At 52.3% G+C, this 19,736-nt stretch overlaps 1 protein-coding gene across 3 annotated transcripts in view; it reads right to left on the minus strand.

Moving 5' to 3' along the window:
- Positions 1–19,736, minus strand: part of ASH1L (ASH1 like histone lysine methyltransferase) — a 168,510-nt gene that overhangs the window by 75,694 nt on the left and 73,080 nt on the right. For all 3 annotated transcript variants that reach the window (XM_088465205.1, XM_088465203.1, XM_088465204.1), the window contains exon 3: positions 862–4,762. In XM_088465205.1, the coding sequence (XP_088321331.1) occupies positions 862–4,762 (3,901 nt within the window). The remainder of the gene's footprint in view (positions 1–861; positions 4,763–19,736) is intronic.

Genomic DNA, 19,736 nt, shown 5'->3' on the forward strand with positions numbered 1-19,736 from the left:
CAGGTAGAACGTTTATCAAGTCAGGTACAATATTAAGCAGAATGAAAGAGGCCATTAGAAAACAGCCAGCAGCACAATAACATGGAGCATATGTGAGCGGGGCAGGCGTGAGACCCGCACTACAGTCATCTCATTGTAACGCAGAGACGGATGCTGACCACAGATGGGGTAAAGGATCTAGCAGCTGCAGGATCAGGTGGGAGCAATGAGGTGGCACATGGTAATATACCGCCTCCTATGCACTGTCCATCCTTCTGAAGCAGCATGGACTGCCTAGAGAAGAAGTATGACCAGGGGAAAGCTGTCCTACGTCCATGGAACTTGCATGAGCATGAAAGCTCTGACTTGGGTAATGCTATCTAGGGATACAGCAATGCCATGTCAGGCGCCTCGATGGGTACAAACCCTGGTCGAGTGCTCCCCATATCACTGACACTGCGGCCTATCCACTAAAGTCTTCTGTTACAGCAGCATGAAGAGTCTCTGAGGTTCCCTCAGCAGGTCCATTCCCTGAGGACCAATCACTAGTGACCTTCACTTCCTATGCAAGAGGTTATGGCCATGTGGTAACAAGCCCAGGCATCTTCCAGCAGGCAGCCCCTTCTCTCCCACCGGATTTCCTCCATGAGGAATACGCCCTAATAAACTGTAGATTATACACCGCTCACGAGAGAGAAATAGGTCTCAATTTGCCGGTAATGTAGAATAAATTCCAGCAGCGTAGGAAACCTTTTATTATTGGGCTTCACCATGGCGAATGCCATTACAAATGGGGAGACCACAGGAACACAAAGTATGGCGATAAGCTCCTGTAACTACTATAGCGGCATGATCAGTATGTAAGCGCTTGTGCGTTCCTACCTGTTGGAGCTGGCAGTGTCTCCTTCCTCACCGATCTGTGGTCTGTAAAAAAGGATGGGCTGTCGCTTAGCGTTTTGCGCCCAGCGGTCGTGGATATGCTGCCATAGCAATTACCTATTGCACTTGTGAAGAGATTGGTGTGTTCATCACTGCCTGCTGCCTCAGAGCTGGCAGCGAACCCACCTAACGAGAGGCCCGGGGAACTGTTACAACAGTCTATCTGCAACGGAGTCTGAAGTCCCAAAGCCTTCTCGGCGGCCTCTCTCCGGGCCCACTGCTCATCTCTGGCTAATAATCCCTTGGAGGGCGTCAGGTGACTACAAGTTATGTGACACCTGTGTTTGTCTTTATGTTTGTACCGGTCGTTACTATTGTCTTTCCCAAACCTGTAACGCTTTAAAGATTCCAAAACCGCTCTTGAAGAGCCGACCCCACCCAGAGAGTCCATGGAGAGCTGCTGCTGGTCGGATCGGTGCTCTCTGTGTTTGTGGCGATGCCTGTGCTTGTGCTCAACCATCCAACCATAGGCCATATCTGGTGGGACGCTGGGGTAAGTGCCCACAGGCAGGAGTGGGGTCCGGCTGGCGGATAGGAAGGCCTCCTGTCGGAGCAGCTTATGCTTTTTCTTATGATACTTGCCGGGGTTGAGTAATAAATGGCCTGTGTGCATGTATGAAGGGGGGTGCAGCGGGGTGGTGAATGAAGGAGAAGGGGGAGGGGGATAGAGCGTTGGCGGGTACCGTCCATAATAACTTAAGCCAATGGGAGTGGCAGTGAGAGGAGAGGGAGAGTAAGGCATGCTGTATGACGGGTAAAAACCAGTGCTGGAGAGGGGAAACTCAAGGCCGCGCATAAACGGCATCTCTGAAATCGCGTCCCGCATTTTCGGTGGCCGCCCCCTCTTCTTTTTCATATCCGGTTTCCGGATGTAGTGCAAAGGATCCAATGGGAAGGTTGGGTGACTGTAAAAGCTGTTGAAATGGAGACGGAATATGGTGGGGAGCAGATCCCTGGGGATGAAATGACGACTCCGGTGAGTTATGTGGATCTCGCTGAGGCGAGTCATGATCTCCTCTAGCTCTGCCAGGAAATCGGGATCCTGGCGACTACGCAGCGGCGGGTACTTCTTTTTACGTTTCCTCTTCTGCCGTTTGATTTTGTCATAGCTGAGGAAGTCGTAGCCCCTGTGCTTACACTTGTGCTTCTCCTTGAGGGTGCTCAGGACAGCGGAGGTTTCCGGAGTCACGAGGGAGATGTGCTCGAAGGAGGAGTGTCTCCTCTTCTTCTGAGCGCAGAACTTCTCAGCCCGGTCCGACGTGCTGTTGTTATCCGTTCCGATGCCGCTGTCACTGGGGACGGTCTCGTCGCTGTGAGACTCGCTTATGGGCGAAGAGGTGGCTTCCTTCAAGGAGGTCATTTCATTTAAGTGAGGAGGAGAGTTTGGCAATAGCGCCGGGGGGGACAACTGTCTGGAGTCCTTGGAAGCCTTCCTCATGGCGAGTGTCTGCAGAAAGGTGCCATGCCTGGGGTGCATGTGTATATATGGCACAGGGTTTGGCTCTACAAAGCTGGCATCACTGCTCATTGGACTCTGGGCACCACTAACCCCAGACGAGAGCGAACGAATTGGGGAGGGAAGAACCTCGGAATTAGAGCTGGCTGGAGATGTGATCGGTGACACGATCTGACCCAATGTCGTGGTAGACTCCTGTTGACCTGAATTTTCTAATGGGTTACTAACAGGGCTCTTGGTTACATCACATTCAGTCACTGCCTTTGGCTTCCTACCTCTCCTCTTTCCAATGTAGATGGTTCCCTTCTTGCTGACATTTATCTGCTGCCCTAACCTAGTACTGAACGTGGCAGCTAGTGTGGAGACCGTACCTTGGGCTTTTGTTTGGACTTGTCCTTTGCAGTTTTGTTCGGCTGCACTGGAAAGAATCTGACTTAGCAGCTTCCTTCTTTTGATTGTTTTCATCTTATTTATCTTTCGAATAATAGTTTTCACAATTTGCCCATTATTTCTCTTACGAGATTTCCTGTCTGGCTCGGCACAGTGGTCGCCCATTTTGTAGGCTTCATCTCCTGTCTGGAACTTGCTGTTGAAGAGATCTTCATTTTGGTGCTTCTCGCTTACGCAATCGGTTTGCCTTTGACCACCAGTAACCAGGAAAGGTGCAACAGAGAGTACGGGAGGAGAACGCATTTGGGAGACGGAATCCCTCCTCGGCCTCCCTCTTTTCCGGGGAAATAGCGGTCTTGCCAGACTTGTCTTTAGAGATGGCATCTCGATCTCTGGTTGAAGAACAGGAGGCCCTTGCTCTTCTTTTGACTGTGAGACTACCTTAAAAGCTGGAATTTTTAAAGCTCTCTTGGGAGTGCCTTCCAAATGTGGCATGTCCTTGCCTTTTGGCTTTCCTCTTTTAGGTTTATGGGTGCCTAAGAAATCTCTAGAAGGAAAAACCAGTTTGTAGTTCCTATGGGCACTATACAGCTTTGGAGCTGGATTGCGAGTTTCCTTGATAGGTTCATCATTGGAAGTGCTTGGTTTGGACAATGCAGATTTAGGAACATAGCCGAGAAATGTATCCCCCCCCACACATTTTTCTGGTCCATACTGTTGGAGCTTGTTTCCTGTTTTCATTATTCCTTGCTCTGTTGACTCCTTGGGGGACTGAGAGGTTTTCAGAGATACTTTTGTCCACCTGGGCTTTTTCCCCTTCCTTTTTTTGAAATGCTTTGCCTGTGCGTTGGCGTTCCCATGTTGGCCAGAGTGAAACGGCTTCTCCGTGAAACCGCTAACCTTTATCAACTGCTTTTTCCTAAGCAAACTTGCAAAGCTGACAATAGAGGGGTCTGACTTGTGACAGCCGGGTTCCACTCGCTGGGTGGGCTTTTTGTTAGATACACAAGGCCCAGAGGGCAAATGAGTTCTTCTTACATTCTCGCTACAGACACTTTTGACCTCTTTAGATATTTTATCCTTTGGTAAGAAGTCTATAGAGTGCGGAGAGGCTCTGCAGCCCAGGGTAGTGGGTACAGTGTCGGATGTAAACTGGCTTTTGTCACTTGGCTCATCAATACATTCTACACGTGATGTGTCAGGGTTTAAGTGCAAAGAATTTGAGGGGGGCTGGGGGCAATTCACATCTGAGCTCCTACAGGAGGATGCGAGAGAAGTTGCTGGGGCCGGTGAAGGCGGATTCCCCTCACCAACTGCACTGAACGGTGAGACAGCAGTGGATGCATCAGACGCCCCCCTCATACGGTAGTCTAATGAAGTGCAATATACGGGACAAAGCTTTTCCTGGACGTTGACCTCAGGAAAATCGCGCTCAGTAATAGAGCATTTCTCCCCTGGTATCGCGGCCCTGTCTTCAAAAACCTCCTTTTCAGTACTAGGTACCTCTCTACTAATACAAAACTTTTCTAAGATGCTGTCCTTGACTTGCCGTACATTACTTCTTTGTAACAATTGGCTGCCCATCCTGCCAACGTTATCTGGGCTACCGCTAGCAGTGACGGAAGGAGAACTGGAACGCCCTACGGCAGGAGAGGAAGAGTCCTTCTCGGTAACCATACTGACTGGGGTTAAAGTTGCCGGCTTTTTGGCTCTGATTTTGGAAGACTTGGAAGGCGGGCATGTTGCTATGAGCTGAGCGAGCTTTTCAGTAACGCTGGCGGCTGTGCAGTTTGCCAGTACCCTGTCCTTTAAGTCAGGGTCTCGGTTACTAGTGTGTCCAGGCGTTGCTGCCTTGTTGTGCTCAATGACTTCTGAGTGCAAAGGTGAAGGATTTGATGTGGAAACTTTCTCCTCCCCAGGACGAACAGGTACAGACTCCACCTTCGCACTGTCATCAGATGGACCATCTCCCAACTTCTTCTGCAATTTGGACGAATCCTAGAAGACAAAAACGGTTCATAAGCAATTTAGAGAACGGAATTTAGTTGTTTTTTCAGCATGTTGTGTGTACTGGAAGGGAGCTAGCACCATCTCAATGTATAGCTCTTAGGGAAAATAGTCTCTGTGACATAGCTCAGAAGCGTTGCAAGGTGTTTTGACCAAACTAAACGAAAGTAGGATCGTGCACGTTCAGCATTGTGTTAGTGGCAGCCCTTACCATAGAGAATCCTTCCTATGCTTCTCTGTCCTCTGCATGTGTTAGTGGCAGCCCTTACCATAGAGAATCCTTCCTATGCTTCTCTGTCCTCTGCATGTGTTAGTGGCAGCCCTTACCATAGAGAATCCTCCCTATGCTGCTCTGTCCTCTGCATGTGTTAGTGGCAGCTCTTACCATGGAGAATCCTTTCTATGCTGTCCTGTCCTCTGCGTGTGTTAGTGGCAGCTCTTATCAGAGAATCATTCCTATGTTGTCCTGTTCTCTGCATGTGTTAGTGGCAGCCCTTTCCATGGAGAATCCTTTCTATGCTGTCCTGTTCTCTGCCTGTTAGTGGCAGCCCTTACCATAGAGGATATTTCCTATGCTGACCTGTACTCTGCATGTGTTAGTGGCAGCTCTTACCATAGAGAATCCTTCCAATGCTGAGCTGTCCTCAGCACTAGGTTAGTGGCATCCTTTCTATATTGAACTGTCCTCTGCATATTTTAATGGCAGCCCTTACCATACAGAATCATTCCTATGCTGTACTGTCATCTGAATGTGTTAGTGGCAGTCCTTACCATGGAGAATCCTTTCTATGCTGTCCTGTCCTCTGCGTGTGCTAGTGGCAGCACTTATCATAGAGAATCATTCCTATGCTGTCCTGTCCTCTGCATGTGTTAGTGGCAGCACTTATCTTAGAGAATCATTCCTATGTTGTCCTGTTCTCTGCATGTGTTAGTGGCAGCCCTTACCATAGAGAATCCTTTCTATGCTGACTTGTCCCCTGCGTGCGTTAGTGGTAGCCCTTACCATAAAGAATACTTCCTATGCTGACCTGTCCTCAGCGTGTTTTATTTATTACAGGAGAGCAGCCAGTGGCTACAAGTTGCCGTTCAGGAACAATACCTGCGATAAATGTGGCACCTTCTTCCGCAGGCAGGCATATTTTGTCCAGCTGCCCCTGCATTGTATACGCAAAGTACAAGTAGAAAACATACAGAGGAATGTAATAATGAAGCACAATTAACATCATAGGAAGAGCTGCCAGGGAGAAGCGGGGCATTGTGCCAAGTTTAAACTACAACCCAGCCAGCAGCCACACTGACCTCCCGCACACTGGGACATACGCAATGTAATCTGGTGTATGGGGAGTGCCATGTGAGGAGGAGGAGGAGCTGGTGTACGGGGAGTGCCATGTGAGGGGGAGGAGCTGGTGTACGGGGAGTGCCATGTGAGGGGGAGGAGCTGGTGTATGGGGAGTGCCATGTGTGGGGGAGGAGCTGGTGTATGGGGAGTGCCATGTGAGGAGGAGGAGGAGGAGCTGGTGTACGGGGAGTGCCATGTGAGGGGGAGGAGCTGGTGTACGGGGAGTGCCATGTGAGGGGGAGGAGCTGGTGTATGGGGAGTGCCATGTGTGGGGGAGGAGCTGGTGTATGGGGAGTGCCATGTGAGGGGGAGGAGCTGGTGTATGGGGAGTGCCATGTGAGGAGGAGGAGGGGCTGGTGTACGGCGAGTGCCATGTGAGGAGGAGGAGGGGCTGGTGTACGGCGAGTGCCATGTGAGGGGGAGGAGAAGGGGCTGGTGTACGGGGAGTGCCATGTGAGGGGGAGGAGAAGGGGCTGGTGTACGGGGAGTGCCATGTGAGGGGAAGGGGGAGGAGCTGGTGTACGGGGAGTGCCATGTGAGGGGGAGGAGGAGGAGCTGGTGTACGGGGAGTGCCATGTGAGGTGGAGGAGCTGGTGTATGGGGAGTGCCATGTGAGGGGGAGGAGGAGCTGGTGTACGGGGAGTGCCATGTGAGGGGGAGGAGGAGCTGGTGTACGGGGAGTGCCATGTGAGGGGGAGGAGGAGCTGGTGTACGGGGAGTGCCATGTGAGGGGGAGGAGCTGGTGTATGGGGAGTGCCATGTGAGGGGGAGGAGGAGCTGGTGTACGGGGAGTGCCATGTGAGGGGGAGGAGGAGCTGGTGTACGGGGAGTGCCATGTGAGGGGGAGGAGGAGCTGGTGTACGGGGAGTGCCATGTGAGGGGGAGGAGGAGCTGGTGTACGGGGAGTGCCATGTGAGGGGGAGGAGCTGGTGTACGGGGAGTGCCATGTGAGGGGGAGGAGCTGGTGTACGGGGAGTGCCATGTGAGGGGGAGGAGCTGGTGTACGGGGAGTGCCATGTGAGGGGGAGGAGCTGGTGTACGGGGAGTGCCATGTGAGGGGGAGGAGGAGCTGGTGTATGGGGAGTGCCATGTGAGGGGGAGGAGCTGGTGTATGGGGAGTGCCATGTGAGGGGGAGGAGGAGCTGGTGTACGGGGAGTGCCATGTGAGGGGGAGGAGCTGGTGTACGGGGAGTGCCATGTGAGGGGGAGGAGCTGGTGTACGGGAAGTGCCATGTGAGGGGGAGGAGCTGGTGTACGGGGAGTGCCATGTGAGGGGGAGGAGCTGGTGTACGGGGAGTACCATGTGAGGGGGAGGAGCTGGTGTATGGGGAGTTCCATGTGAGGAGGAGGAGGGGCTGGTGTACGGCGAGTGCCATGTGAGGGGGAGCTGGTGTATATATTATATACTGCTTGTGAATTATAGTCCGCATGAGAGCAAAGATGATGGCGCAATATTATAAACACTGTCACACAAATGTTTCCCATCACCTGTAATACCCAGTGTGAACGTCGGAGGAACGCTGCCTGTATCCTCTGAATTAGGTCAGCTGTCACCATGGAAACCACAAAAAGCTGCAGCAAGATACAGCGGATGGTACAATGTCTTCATCACAACTAAAAATACCATCAGGTCTGCATGCAGGAGACTGGCACCTCGCCCTTCCATGGCAACAGCGGTGCCCCCGGATACAGGGCGTGACCACAGCATCATATGTCCCCCAGCACCAACATTATATACCCCCACCTAATATTATATATCCCGCCCCCCAGTACTGACATTATATCTCCCCCCCCAGCATTATATATTCCCCCCCAGCCCTATATATCCACTCCCCGCACCGACATTATATATCCCTCCCCAGCACCGGCATTATATATCCCCCCCCCAAGCATTATATAACCCCCCCCCCAGAACCGGCATTATATATCCCCCCCCAGCACCGGCAATATATATCCCCAACAGCATTATATATCACCCACCCCCCCAGCACCGGCATTATATATCCCGCCCCCCAGCACCGGCATTATATATCGCCAGCTCCGGCATTATATATCTCCCCCCCCCAGCACCGGCATTATATATCTCCCCCCCCCAGCACTGGCATTATGTCTCCTCCCCCAGCACCAGCATTATATATCTCCCCCCCCCAAGCATTATTTATCTCCTCCCCCCCAGCACCGGCATTATATCTCCTCCCCCAGCACTGGCATTATATATTCCAACCCAGCACCGGCATTAAATATCCCCCCCCCCAGCACCGGCATTATATATCCCCAACAGCATTATATATCCCCCCCCCCAGCACCGGCATCATATATTCCCCCCCCCAGCACCGGCATTATATATCTCCCCAGCACCAGCATTATATCTCCTACCCCAGCACCGGCATTATATCTCCTCCCCCAGCACTGGCATTATATATCTCCTCCCCCCCAGCATTATATATCTCCTCCCCCCCAGCATTATATATCTCCTCCCCCCCAGCATTATATATCTCCTCCCCCCAGCATTATATATCTCCTCCCCCCCAGCATTATATATCTCCTCCCCCCCAGCATTATACATCTCCTCCCCCCCAGCACCTGCATTATATCTCCTCCCTCAGCACTGGCATTATATATCCCCCCCCAGCACCGGCATTATATATCTCCCCCCCCCAGCACCGGCATTTTATCTTCCCCCTGTACCGGCATTATATCTCCCCACCTGCACCGGCATTATATCTTCCCCCAGCACCGGCATTATATATATCCCTCCCCCCCAGCACCAGCATTTTATCTTACCCCAGTACTGCCATTATATCTCCTCCCCCAGAACCGGCATTATATCTCCCCACCTGCACCGGTATTATATCTCCTCCCCCAGTACTGGCATTATAACTTCCACCAGTACTGGCATTATATCTCCCCACCTGCACCGGCATTATATATCCCTCCCCCCAGCACTGGCATTATATCTCCTCCCCCAGTACCAGCATTTTATCTTCCCCCAGTACTGGCATTATATCTCCCCACCTGCACCGGCATTATATCTTCCCCCAGTACTGGCATTATATCTCCTCCCCCAGCATCGGCATTATATCTCCCCACCTGCACCAGCATTATATCTCCCCACACGCACCGGCATTATATCTCCCCACCTGCACCGGCATTATATATCCCTCCCCCCAGTACTGGCATTATATCTCCCCACCTGCACCGGCATTATATCTCCTCCCCCAGTACTGGCATTATATCTCCCCACCTGCACCGGCATTATATCTCCTCCCCCAGTACTGGCATTATATCTCCCCACCTGCACCGGCATTATATATCCCTCCCCCCAGCACTGGCATTATATCTCCCCGCCTGCACCAGCATTATATCTCCCCCCCAGCACTGGCATTATATCTCCTCCCCCAGTACTGGCATTATATCTCCCCACCTGCACCGGCATTATATCTCCCCACCTGCACAGGCATTATATATCCCTCCCCCCAGCACCGGCATTATATCTCCTCACCTGCACCGGCATTATATATCCCTCGCCCCAGTACTGGCATTATATCTCCCCACCTGCACTGGCATTATATCTCCTCCCCCAGTACTGGCATTATATCTCCCCACCTGCACCGGCATTATATCTCCCCACCTGCACAGGCATTATATATCCCTCCCCCCAGCACTGGCATTATATCTCCTCACCTGCACCGGCATTATATATCCCTCGCCCCAGTACTGGCATTATATCTCCCCACCTGCACTGGCATTATATATCCCTCCCCCCAGCACTGGCATTATATATCCCCCCCAGCACATGAATTATATATTCCCCCCCCCCAGCACATGAATTATATATCCCCCCCCCAGCACCGGCATTATATATCCCAACCCAGCACCGGCATTATATATTCCCTCCCCCAGCATTATATATCTGCCCCCCCAGCGCTGGCATTATATCTCCTCCCCCAGCGCTGGCATTATATCTCCTCCCCCAGCACCAGCATTATATCTCCCCACCCGCACCAGCATTATATCTCCCCACCTGCACCGGCATTATATCTTCCCCCAGTACTGGCATTATATCTCCCCACCTGAACCAGCATTATATATCCCTCCCCCCAGCAATATATATATACCCCCCCCCAGCACCGGCATTATATATCCCCTCCCCAGCACCGGCATTATATATCTCCCCAGCACCGGCATTATATCTCCTCCCCCAGCATTATATATCTCCTCCCCCCCAGCATTATATATCTCCTCCCCCCCAGCATTATATATCTCCTCCCCCCCAGCATTATATATCTCCTCCCCCCCAGCATTATATATCTCCTCCCCCCCAGCATTATATATCTCCTCCCCCCCAGCATTATATATCTCCTCCCCCCCAGCATTATATATCTCCTCCCCCCCAGCATTATATATCTCCTCCCCCCCAGCACTGGCATTATATATCCTCCCTCAGCACTGGCATTATATATCCCCCCCCAGCACCGGCATTATATATCTCCCCCCCCCAGCACCGGCATTATATCTTCCCCCTGTACCGGCATTATATCTCCCCACCTGCACCGGCATTATATCTCCCCACCTGCACAGGCATTATATATCCCTCGCCCCAGTACTGGTATTATATCTCCCCACCTGCACTGGCATTATATATCCCTCCCCCCAGCACTGGCATTATATATCCCACCCAGCACATGAATTATATATTCCCCCCCCCAGCACATGAATTATATATCCCCCCCCCCCAGCACCGGCATTATATATCCCAACCCAGCACCGGCATTATATATTCCCTCCCCCAGCATTATATATCTGCCCCCCCAGCGCTGGCATTATATCTCCTCCCCCAGCACCAGCATTATATCTCCCCACCCGCACCGGCATTATATCTCCCCAACCGCACCGGCATTATATCTCCCCACCCGCACCGGCATTATATCTCCTCCCCCAGTACTGGCATTATATCTCCCCACCTGCACCAGCATTATATCTCCCCACCTGCACCGGCATTATATCTTCCCCCAGTACTGGCATTATATCTCCCCACCTGAACCAGCATTATATATCCCTCCCCCCAGCATTATATATATACCCCCCCAGCACCGGCATTATATATCCCCTCCCCAGCACCGGCATTATATATACCCCCCCCCAGCACTGGCATTATATCTCCCCACCTGCACCGGTATTATATATCCCTCCGCCCAGCACCGGCATTATATATCCCCACCAGCACATGAATTATATATTCCCCCCCCCAGCACATGAATTATATATTCCCCCCCCAGCACATGAATTATATATCCGCCCCCCTGCACCGGCATTATATATCCCAACCAAGCACCGGCATTATATATTCCCTCCCCCAGCATTATATATCTGCCCCCCCAGCGCTGGCATTATATCTCCTCCCCCAGCACCGGCATTATATATCCCCCCCCCAGCATTATATATCTCCTCCCCCCCAGCATTATATATATCCTCCCCCCCAGCACCGGCATTATATATATCCCTCCCCCCAGCACCAGCATTATATATATCCCTCCCCCCAAGCATCGGCATTTTATTTCCTCCCCCAGCACAGGCATTATATCTCCCCACCTGCACCGGCATTATATCTCCTCCCCCAGCACCGGCATTATATATCCCTCCCCCCAGCACCTGCATTATATATCCCCTCCCCAGCACCGGCATTATATCTCCTCCCCCAGTACTGGCATTATATCTCCCCACCTGCACCGGCATTATATCTCCTCCCCCAGCACCGGCATTATATCTTCCCTCAGTACTGGCATTATATCTCCCCACCTGCACTATATCTTCCCTCAGTACTGGCATTATATCTCCCCACCTGCACCGGCAATATATATCCCCCCCCAGTACTGGCATTATATCTCCCCACCTGCACCAGCATTATATCTTCCCCCAGTACTGGCATTATATCTCCCCACCTGCACCGGCATTATATCTTCCCCCAGTACCGGCATTATATCTCCCCACCTGCACCAGCATTATATCTTCCCCCAGTACTGGCATTATATCTCCCCACCTGCACCGGCATTATATCTCCCCACCTGCACCGGCATTATATCTCCTCCCCCAGCGCCGGCATTATATCTCCTCCCCCAGCTCCGGCATTATATCTCCTCCCCACCTGCACCGGCATTATATCTCCCCACCTGCACCGGCATTATATCTCCCCACCGGCATTATATCTCCCCACCTGCACCGGCATTATATCTCCCCACCTGCACCGGCATTATATCTCCCCACCTGCACCGGCATTATATCTCCCCACCTGCACCGGCATTATATCTTCCCCCAGTACTGGCATTATATCTCCCCACGTGCACCGGCATTATATCTCCCCACCTGCACCGGCATTATATCTCCCCACCTGCACCGTCATTATATCTCCCCACCTGCACCGTCCTTATATCTCCCCACCTGCACCGGCATTATATCTTCCCCCAGTACTGGCATTATATCTCCCCACCTGCACCGGCATTATATCTCCCCACCTGCACCGGCATTATATCTTCCCCCAAGTACTGGCATTATATCTCCCCACCTGCACCGGCATTATATCTTCCCACCTGCACCGTCATTATATCTCCCCACCTGCACCGGCATTATATCTCCCCACCTGCACCGGCATTATATCTCCCCACCTGCACCGGCATTATATCTCCCCACCTGCACCGGCATTATATCTCCAACCCCAGTATCGGCATTATATCTCCCCACCTGCACCGGCATTATATCTCCCCACCTGCACCGGCATTATATCTTCCCCCAGTACTGGCATTATATCTCCTCCCCCAGCATCGGCATTATATCTCCCCACCTGCACCAGCATTATATCTCCCCACCTGCACCAGCATTATATCTCCCCCCAGTACTGGCATTATATCTCCCCCCAGTACTGGCATTATATCTCGCCACCTGCAGCGGCATTATATCTCCCCACCTGCACCGGCATTATATCTCCCCACCTGCACCAGCATTATATCTTCCCCCAGTACTGGCATTATATCTCCCCACCTGCACTGGCATTATATCGTCCCCCAGCACTGGCATTATACCTCCTCCCCCAGCACTGGCATTATACCTCCTCCCCCAGCACTGGCATTATACCTCCTCCCCCAGCACTGGCATTATACCTCCTCCCCCAGCACCGGCATTATGTCTTCCCCCAGTAGTGGCATTATGTCTCCCCACCTGTACAGGCATTATATCTCCCCAACTGGACCGGCATTATATCTCCCCACCTGTACCGGCATTATATCTCCCCACCTGCACCGGCATTATATCTTCCCCCAGTACCGGCATTATATCTCCTCCCCCAGCACCGGCATTATATCTTCCCCCAGTACCGGCATTATATCTCCTCCCCCAGCACCGGCATTATATCTTCCCCCAGTACTGGCATTATATCTCCTCCCCCAGTACCGGCATTATATCTCCCCACCTGCACCGGCATTATATCTCCCCACCTGCACCGGCATTATATCTCCCCACCTGCACCGGCATTATATCTTCCCCCAGTACTGGCATTATATCTCCTCCCCCAGCACCGGCATTATATCTCCCCACCTGCACCGGCATTATATCTCCTCCCCCAGTACTGGCATTATATCTCCTCCCCCAGTACTGGCATTATATCTCCCCACCTGCACCGGCATTATGTCTCCTCCCCCAGTACTGGCATTATATCTCCTCCCCCAGCACCGGCATTATATCTCCCCACCTGCACCGGCATTATATCTCCTCCCCCAGTACTGGCATTATATCTCCCCACCTGCACCGGCATTATATCTCCTCCCCCAGTACTGGCATTATATCTCCTCCCCCAGTACTGGCATTATATCTCCCCACCTGCACGGCATTATATCTCCCCACCTGCACGGCATTATATCTCCCCACCTGCACCGGCATTATATCTTCCCCCAGTACTGGCATTATATCTCCCCACCTGCACCGGCATTATATCTTCCCCCAGTACCGGCATTATATCTCCCCACCTGCACCAGCATTATATCTTCCCCCAGTACTGGCATTATATCTCCCCACCTGCACCGGCATTATATCTCCCCACCTGCACCGGCATTATATCTTCCCCCAGTACTGGCATTATATCTTCCCCCAGCACCGGCATTATATCTCCCCACCTGCACCGGCATTATATCTCCTCCCCCAGTAGTGGCATTATATCTCCTCCCCCAGTAGTGGCATTATATCTCCTCCCCCAGTACTGGCATTATATCTCCTCCCCCAGTACTGGCATTATATCTCCTCCCCCAGTACTGGCATTATATCTCCTCCCCCAGCACCGGCATTATATCTCCCCACCTGCACCGGCATTATATCTCCTCCCCCAGTACTGGCATTATATCTCCTCCCCCAGTACTGGCATTATATCTCCCCACCTGCACCGGCATTATATCTCCTCCCCCAGTACTGGCATTATATCTCCTCCCCCAGCACCGGCATTATATCTCCCCACCTGCACCGGCATTATATCTCCTCCCCCAGTACTGGCATTATATCTCCTCCCCCAGTACTGGCATTATATCTCCCCACCTGCACCGGCATTATATCTTCCCCCAGTACTGGCATTATATCTCCCCACCTGCACCGGCATTATATCTTCCCCCAGTACTGGCATTATGTCTCCTCCCCCAGCATCGGCATTATATCTCCCCACCTGCACCGGCATTATATCTCCTCCCCCAGTACTGGCATTATATCTCCTCCCCCAGTACTGGCATTATATCTCCCCACCTGCACCGGCATTATATCTCCTCCCCCAGTACTGGCATTATATCTCCTCCCCCAGCACCGGCATTATATCTCCCCACCTGCACCGGCATTATATCTCCCCACCTGCACCGGCATTATATCTCCTCCCCCAGTACTGGCATTATATCTCCTCCCCCAGCACCGGCATTATATCTCCCCACCTGCACCAGCATTATATCTCCTCCCCCAGTACTGGCATTATATCTCCTCCCCCAGTACTGGCATTATATCTCCCCACCTGCACCGGCATTATATCTCCTCCCCCAGTACTGGCATTATATCTCCTCCCCCTGCACCGGCATTATATCTTCCCCCAGTACTGGCATTATATCTCCCCACCTGCACCGGCATTATATCTTCCCCCAGTACTGGCATTATGTCTCCTCCCCCAGCATCGGCATTATATCTCCCCACCTGCACCGGCATTATATCTCCTCCCCCAGTACTGGCATTATATCTCCTCCCCCAGTACTGGCATTATATCTCCCCACCTGCACCGGCATTATATCTCCTCCCCCAGTACTGGCATTATATCTCCTCCCCCAGCACCGGCATTATATCTCCCCACCTGCACCGGCATTATATCTCCCCACCTGCACCGGCATTATATCTCCTCCCCCAGTACTGGCATTATATCTCCTCCCCCAGCACCGGCATTATATCTCCCCACCTGCACCGGCATTATATCTCCTCCCCCAGTACTGGCATTATATCTCCTCCCCCAGTACTGGCATTATATCTCCCCACCTGCACGGCATTATATCTCCCCACCTGCATTATATCTTCCCCCAGTACTGGCATTATATCTCCCCACCTGCACCGGCATTATATCTTCCCCCAGTACCGGCATTATATCTCCCCACCTGCACCAGCATTATATCTTCCCCCAGTACTGGCATTATATCTCCCCACCAGCACCGGCATTATATCTCCCCACCTGCACCGGCATTATATCTTCCCCCAGTACTGGCATTATATCTTCCCCCAGTACTGGCATTATATCTTCCCCCAGTACTGGCATTATATCTTCCCCCAGTACTGGCATTATATCTCCCCACCTGCACCGGCATAATATCTTCCCCCAGTACTGGCATTATATCTCCCCACCTGCACCGGCATTATATCTCCTCCCCCAGTACTGGCATTATATCTCCTCCCCCAGTACTGGCATTATATATCCCCACCTGCACCGGCATTATATCTCCCCACCTGCCCCGGAATAATATCTTCCCCCAGTACTGGCATTATATATTCCCTCCCCCAGCATTATATATCTGCCCCCCCAGCGCTGGCATTATATCTCCTCCCCCAGCACCGGCATTATATCTCCCCACCTGCACCGGCATTATATCTCCTCCCCCAGCACCGGCATTATATATCCCTCCCCCCAGCACCGGCATTATATATCCCCTCCCCAGCACCGGCATTATATATCCCCTCCCCAGCACCGGCATTATATCTCCTCCCCCAGTACTGGCATTATATCTCCCCACCTGCACCGGCATTATATCTCCTCCCCCAGTACCGGCATTATATCTTCCCTCAGTACTGGCATTATATCTCCCCACCTGCACTATATCTTCCCTCAGTACTGGCATTATATCTCCCCCCCTGCACCGGCATTATATCTTCCCCCAGTACTGGCATTATATCTCCCCACCTGCACCGGCATTATATCTCCCCACCTGCATCGGCATTATATCTCCCCACCTGCACCGGCATTATACCTCCCCACCTGCACCGGCATTATATCTTCCCCCAGTAAAGGCATTATATCTCCTCCCCCAGTATCGGCATTATATCTCCCCACCTGCACCGGCATTATATCTCCCCACCTGCACCGGCATTATATCTTCCCCCAGTACCGGCATTATATCTCCCCACCTGCACCGGCATTATATCTCCCCACCTGCACCGGCATTATATCTCCCCACCTGCACCGGCATTATATCTCCCCACCTGCATCGGCATTATATCTCCCCACCTGCACCGGCATTATATCTCCCCACCTGCACCGGCATTATATCTCCCCACCTGCACCGGCATTATATCTTCCCCCAGTACTGGCATTATATCTCCCCACCTGCACCGGCATTATATCTCCCCACCTGCACCGGCATTATATCTTCCCTCAGTACTGGCATTATATCTCCCCACCTGCACTATATCTTCCCTCAGTACTGGCATTATATCTCCCCACCTGCACCGGCATTATATCTCCCCACCTGCACCGGCATTATATCCCCTCCCCCAGTACTGGCATTATATCTCCTCCCCCAGTACTGGCATTATATCTCCTCCCCCAGTACTGGCATTATATCTCCCCACCTGCACCGGCATTATATCTCCTCCCCCAGTACTGGCATTATATCTCCTCACCCAGTACTGGCATTATATCTCCCCACCTGCACCGGCATTATATCTTCCCCCAGTACTGGCATCATATCTTCCCCCAGTACTGGCATTATATCTTCCCCCAGTACTGGCATTATATCTTCCCCCAGTACTGGCATTATATCTTCCCCCAGTACTGGCATTATATCTCCCCACCTGCACCAGCATAATATCTTCCCCCAGTACTGGCATTATATCTCCCCACCTGCACCGGCATTATATCTCCTCCCCCAGTACTGGCATTATATATCCCCACCTGCACCGGCATTATATCTCCCCACCTGCCCCGGCATATCTTCCCCCAGTACTGGCATTATATATTCCCTCCCCCAGCATTATATATCTGCCCCCCCAGCGCTGGCATTATATCTCCTCCCCCAGCACCGGCATTATATCTCCCCACCTGCACCGGCATTATATCTCCTCCCCCAGCACCGGCATTATATATCCCTCCCCCCAGCACCGGCATTATATATCCCCTCCCCAGCACCGGCATTATATCTCCTCCCCCAGTACTGGCATTATATCTCCCCACCTGCACCGGCATTATATCTCCTCCCCCAGTACCGGCATTATATCTTCCCTCAGTACTGGCATTATATCTCCCCACATGCACTATATCTTCCCTCAGTACTGGCATTATATCTCCCCACCTGCACCGGCATTATATCTCCCCCCCTGCACCGGCATTATATCTTCCCCCAGTACTGGCATTATATCTCCCCACCTGCACCGGCATTATATCTCCCCACCTGCATCGGCATTATATCTCCCCACCTGCACCGGCATTATACCTCCCCACCTGCACCGGCATTATATCTTCCCCCAGTAAAGGCATTATGTCTCCTCCCCCAGTATCGGCATTATATCTCCCCACCTGCACCGGCATTATATCTCCCCACCTGCACCGGCATTATATCTCCCCACCTGCACCGGCATTATATCTCCCCACCTGCACCGGCATTATATCTCCAACCCCAGTATCGGCATTATATCTCCCCACCTGCACCGGCATTATATCTCCCCACCTGCACCGGCATTATATCTTCCCCCAGTACTGGCATTATATCTCCTCCCCCAGCATCGGCATTATATCTCCCCACCTGCACCAGCATTATATCTCCCCACCTGCACCAGCATTATATCTCCCCCCAGTACTGGCATTATATCTCCCCCCAGTACTGGCATTATATCTCGCCACCTGCAGCGGCATTATATCTCACCACCTGCACCGGCATTATATCTCCCCACCTGCACCAGCATTATATCTTCCCCCAGTACTGGCATTATATCTCCCCACCTGCACTGGCATTATATCGTCCCCCAGTACTGGCATTATACCTCCTCCCCCAGCACTGGCATTATACCTCCTCCCCCAGCACTGGCATTATACCTCCTCCCCCAGCACCGGCATTATGTCTTCCCCCAGTAGCGGCATTATGTCTCCCCACCTGTACAGGCATTATATCTCCCCAACTGCACCGGCATTATATCTCCCCACCTGTACCGGCATTATATCTCCCCACCTGCACCGGCATTATATCTTCCCCCAGTACCGGCATTATATCTCCTCCCCCAGCACCGGCATTATATCTTCCCCCAGTACCGGCATTATATCTCCTCCCCCAGCACCGGCATTATATCTTCCCCCAGTACTGGCATTATATCTCCTCCCCCAGTACCGGCATTATATCTCCCCACCTGCACCGGCATTATATCTCCCCACCTGCACCGGCATTATATCTCCCCACCTGCACCGGCATTATATCTTCCCCCAGTACTGGCATTATATCTCCTCCCCCAGCACCGGCATTATATCTCCCCACCTGCACCGGCATTATATCTCCTCCCCCAGTACTGGCATTATATCTCCTCCCCCAGTACTGGCATTATATCTCCCCACCTGCACCGGCATTATGTCTCCTCCCCCAGTACTGGCATTATATCTCCTCCCCCAGCACCGGCATTATATCTCCCCACCTGCACCGGCATTATATCTCCTCCCCCAGTACTGGCATTATATCTCCTCCCCCAGCACCGGCATTATATCTCCCCACCTGCACCGGCATTATATCTCCTCCCCCAGTACTGGCATTATATCTCCTCCCCCAGTACTGGCATTATATCTCCCCACCTGCACGGCATTATATCTCCCCACCTGCACCGGCATTATATCTTCCCCCAGTACTGGCATTATATCTCCCCACCTGCACCGGCATTATATCTTCCCCCAGTACCGGCATTATATCTCCCCACCTGCACCAGCATTATATCTTCCCCCAGTACTGGCATTATATCTCCCCACCTGCACCGGCATTATATCTCCCCACCTGCACCGGCATTATATCTTCCCCCAGTACTGGCATTATATCTTCCCCCAGCACCGGCATTATATCTCCCCACCTGCACCGGCATTATATCTCCTCCCCCAGTAGTGGC

This window comes from Taudactylus pleione, unplaced genomic scaffold, assembly GCF_031769625.1.
Source record: "Taudactylus pleione unplaced genomic scaffold, aTauple2 ptg001907l, whole genome shotgun sequence".
Taxonomy (NCBI): Eukaryota; Metazoa; Chordata; class Amphibia; order Anura; family Myobatrachidae; genus Taudactylus; species Taudactylus pleione.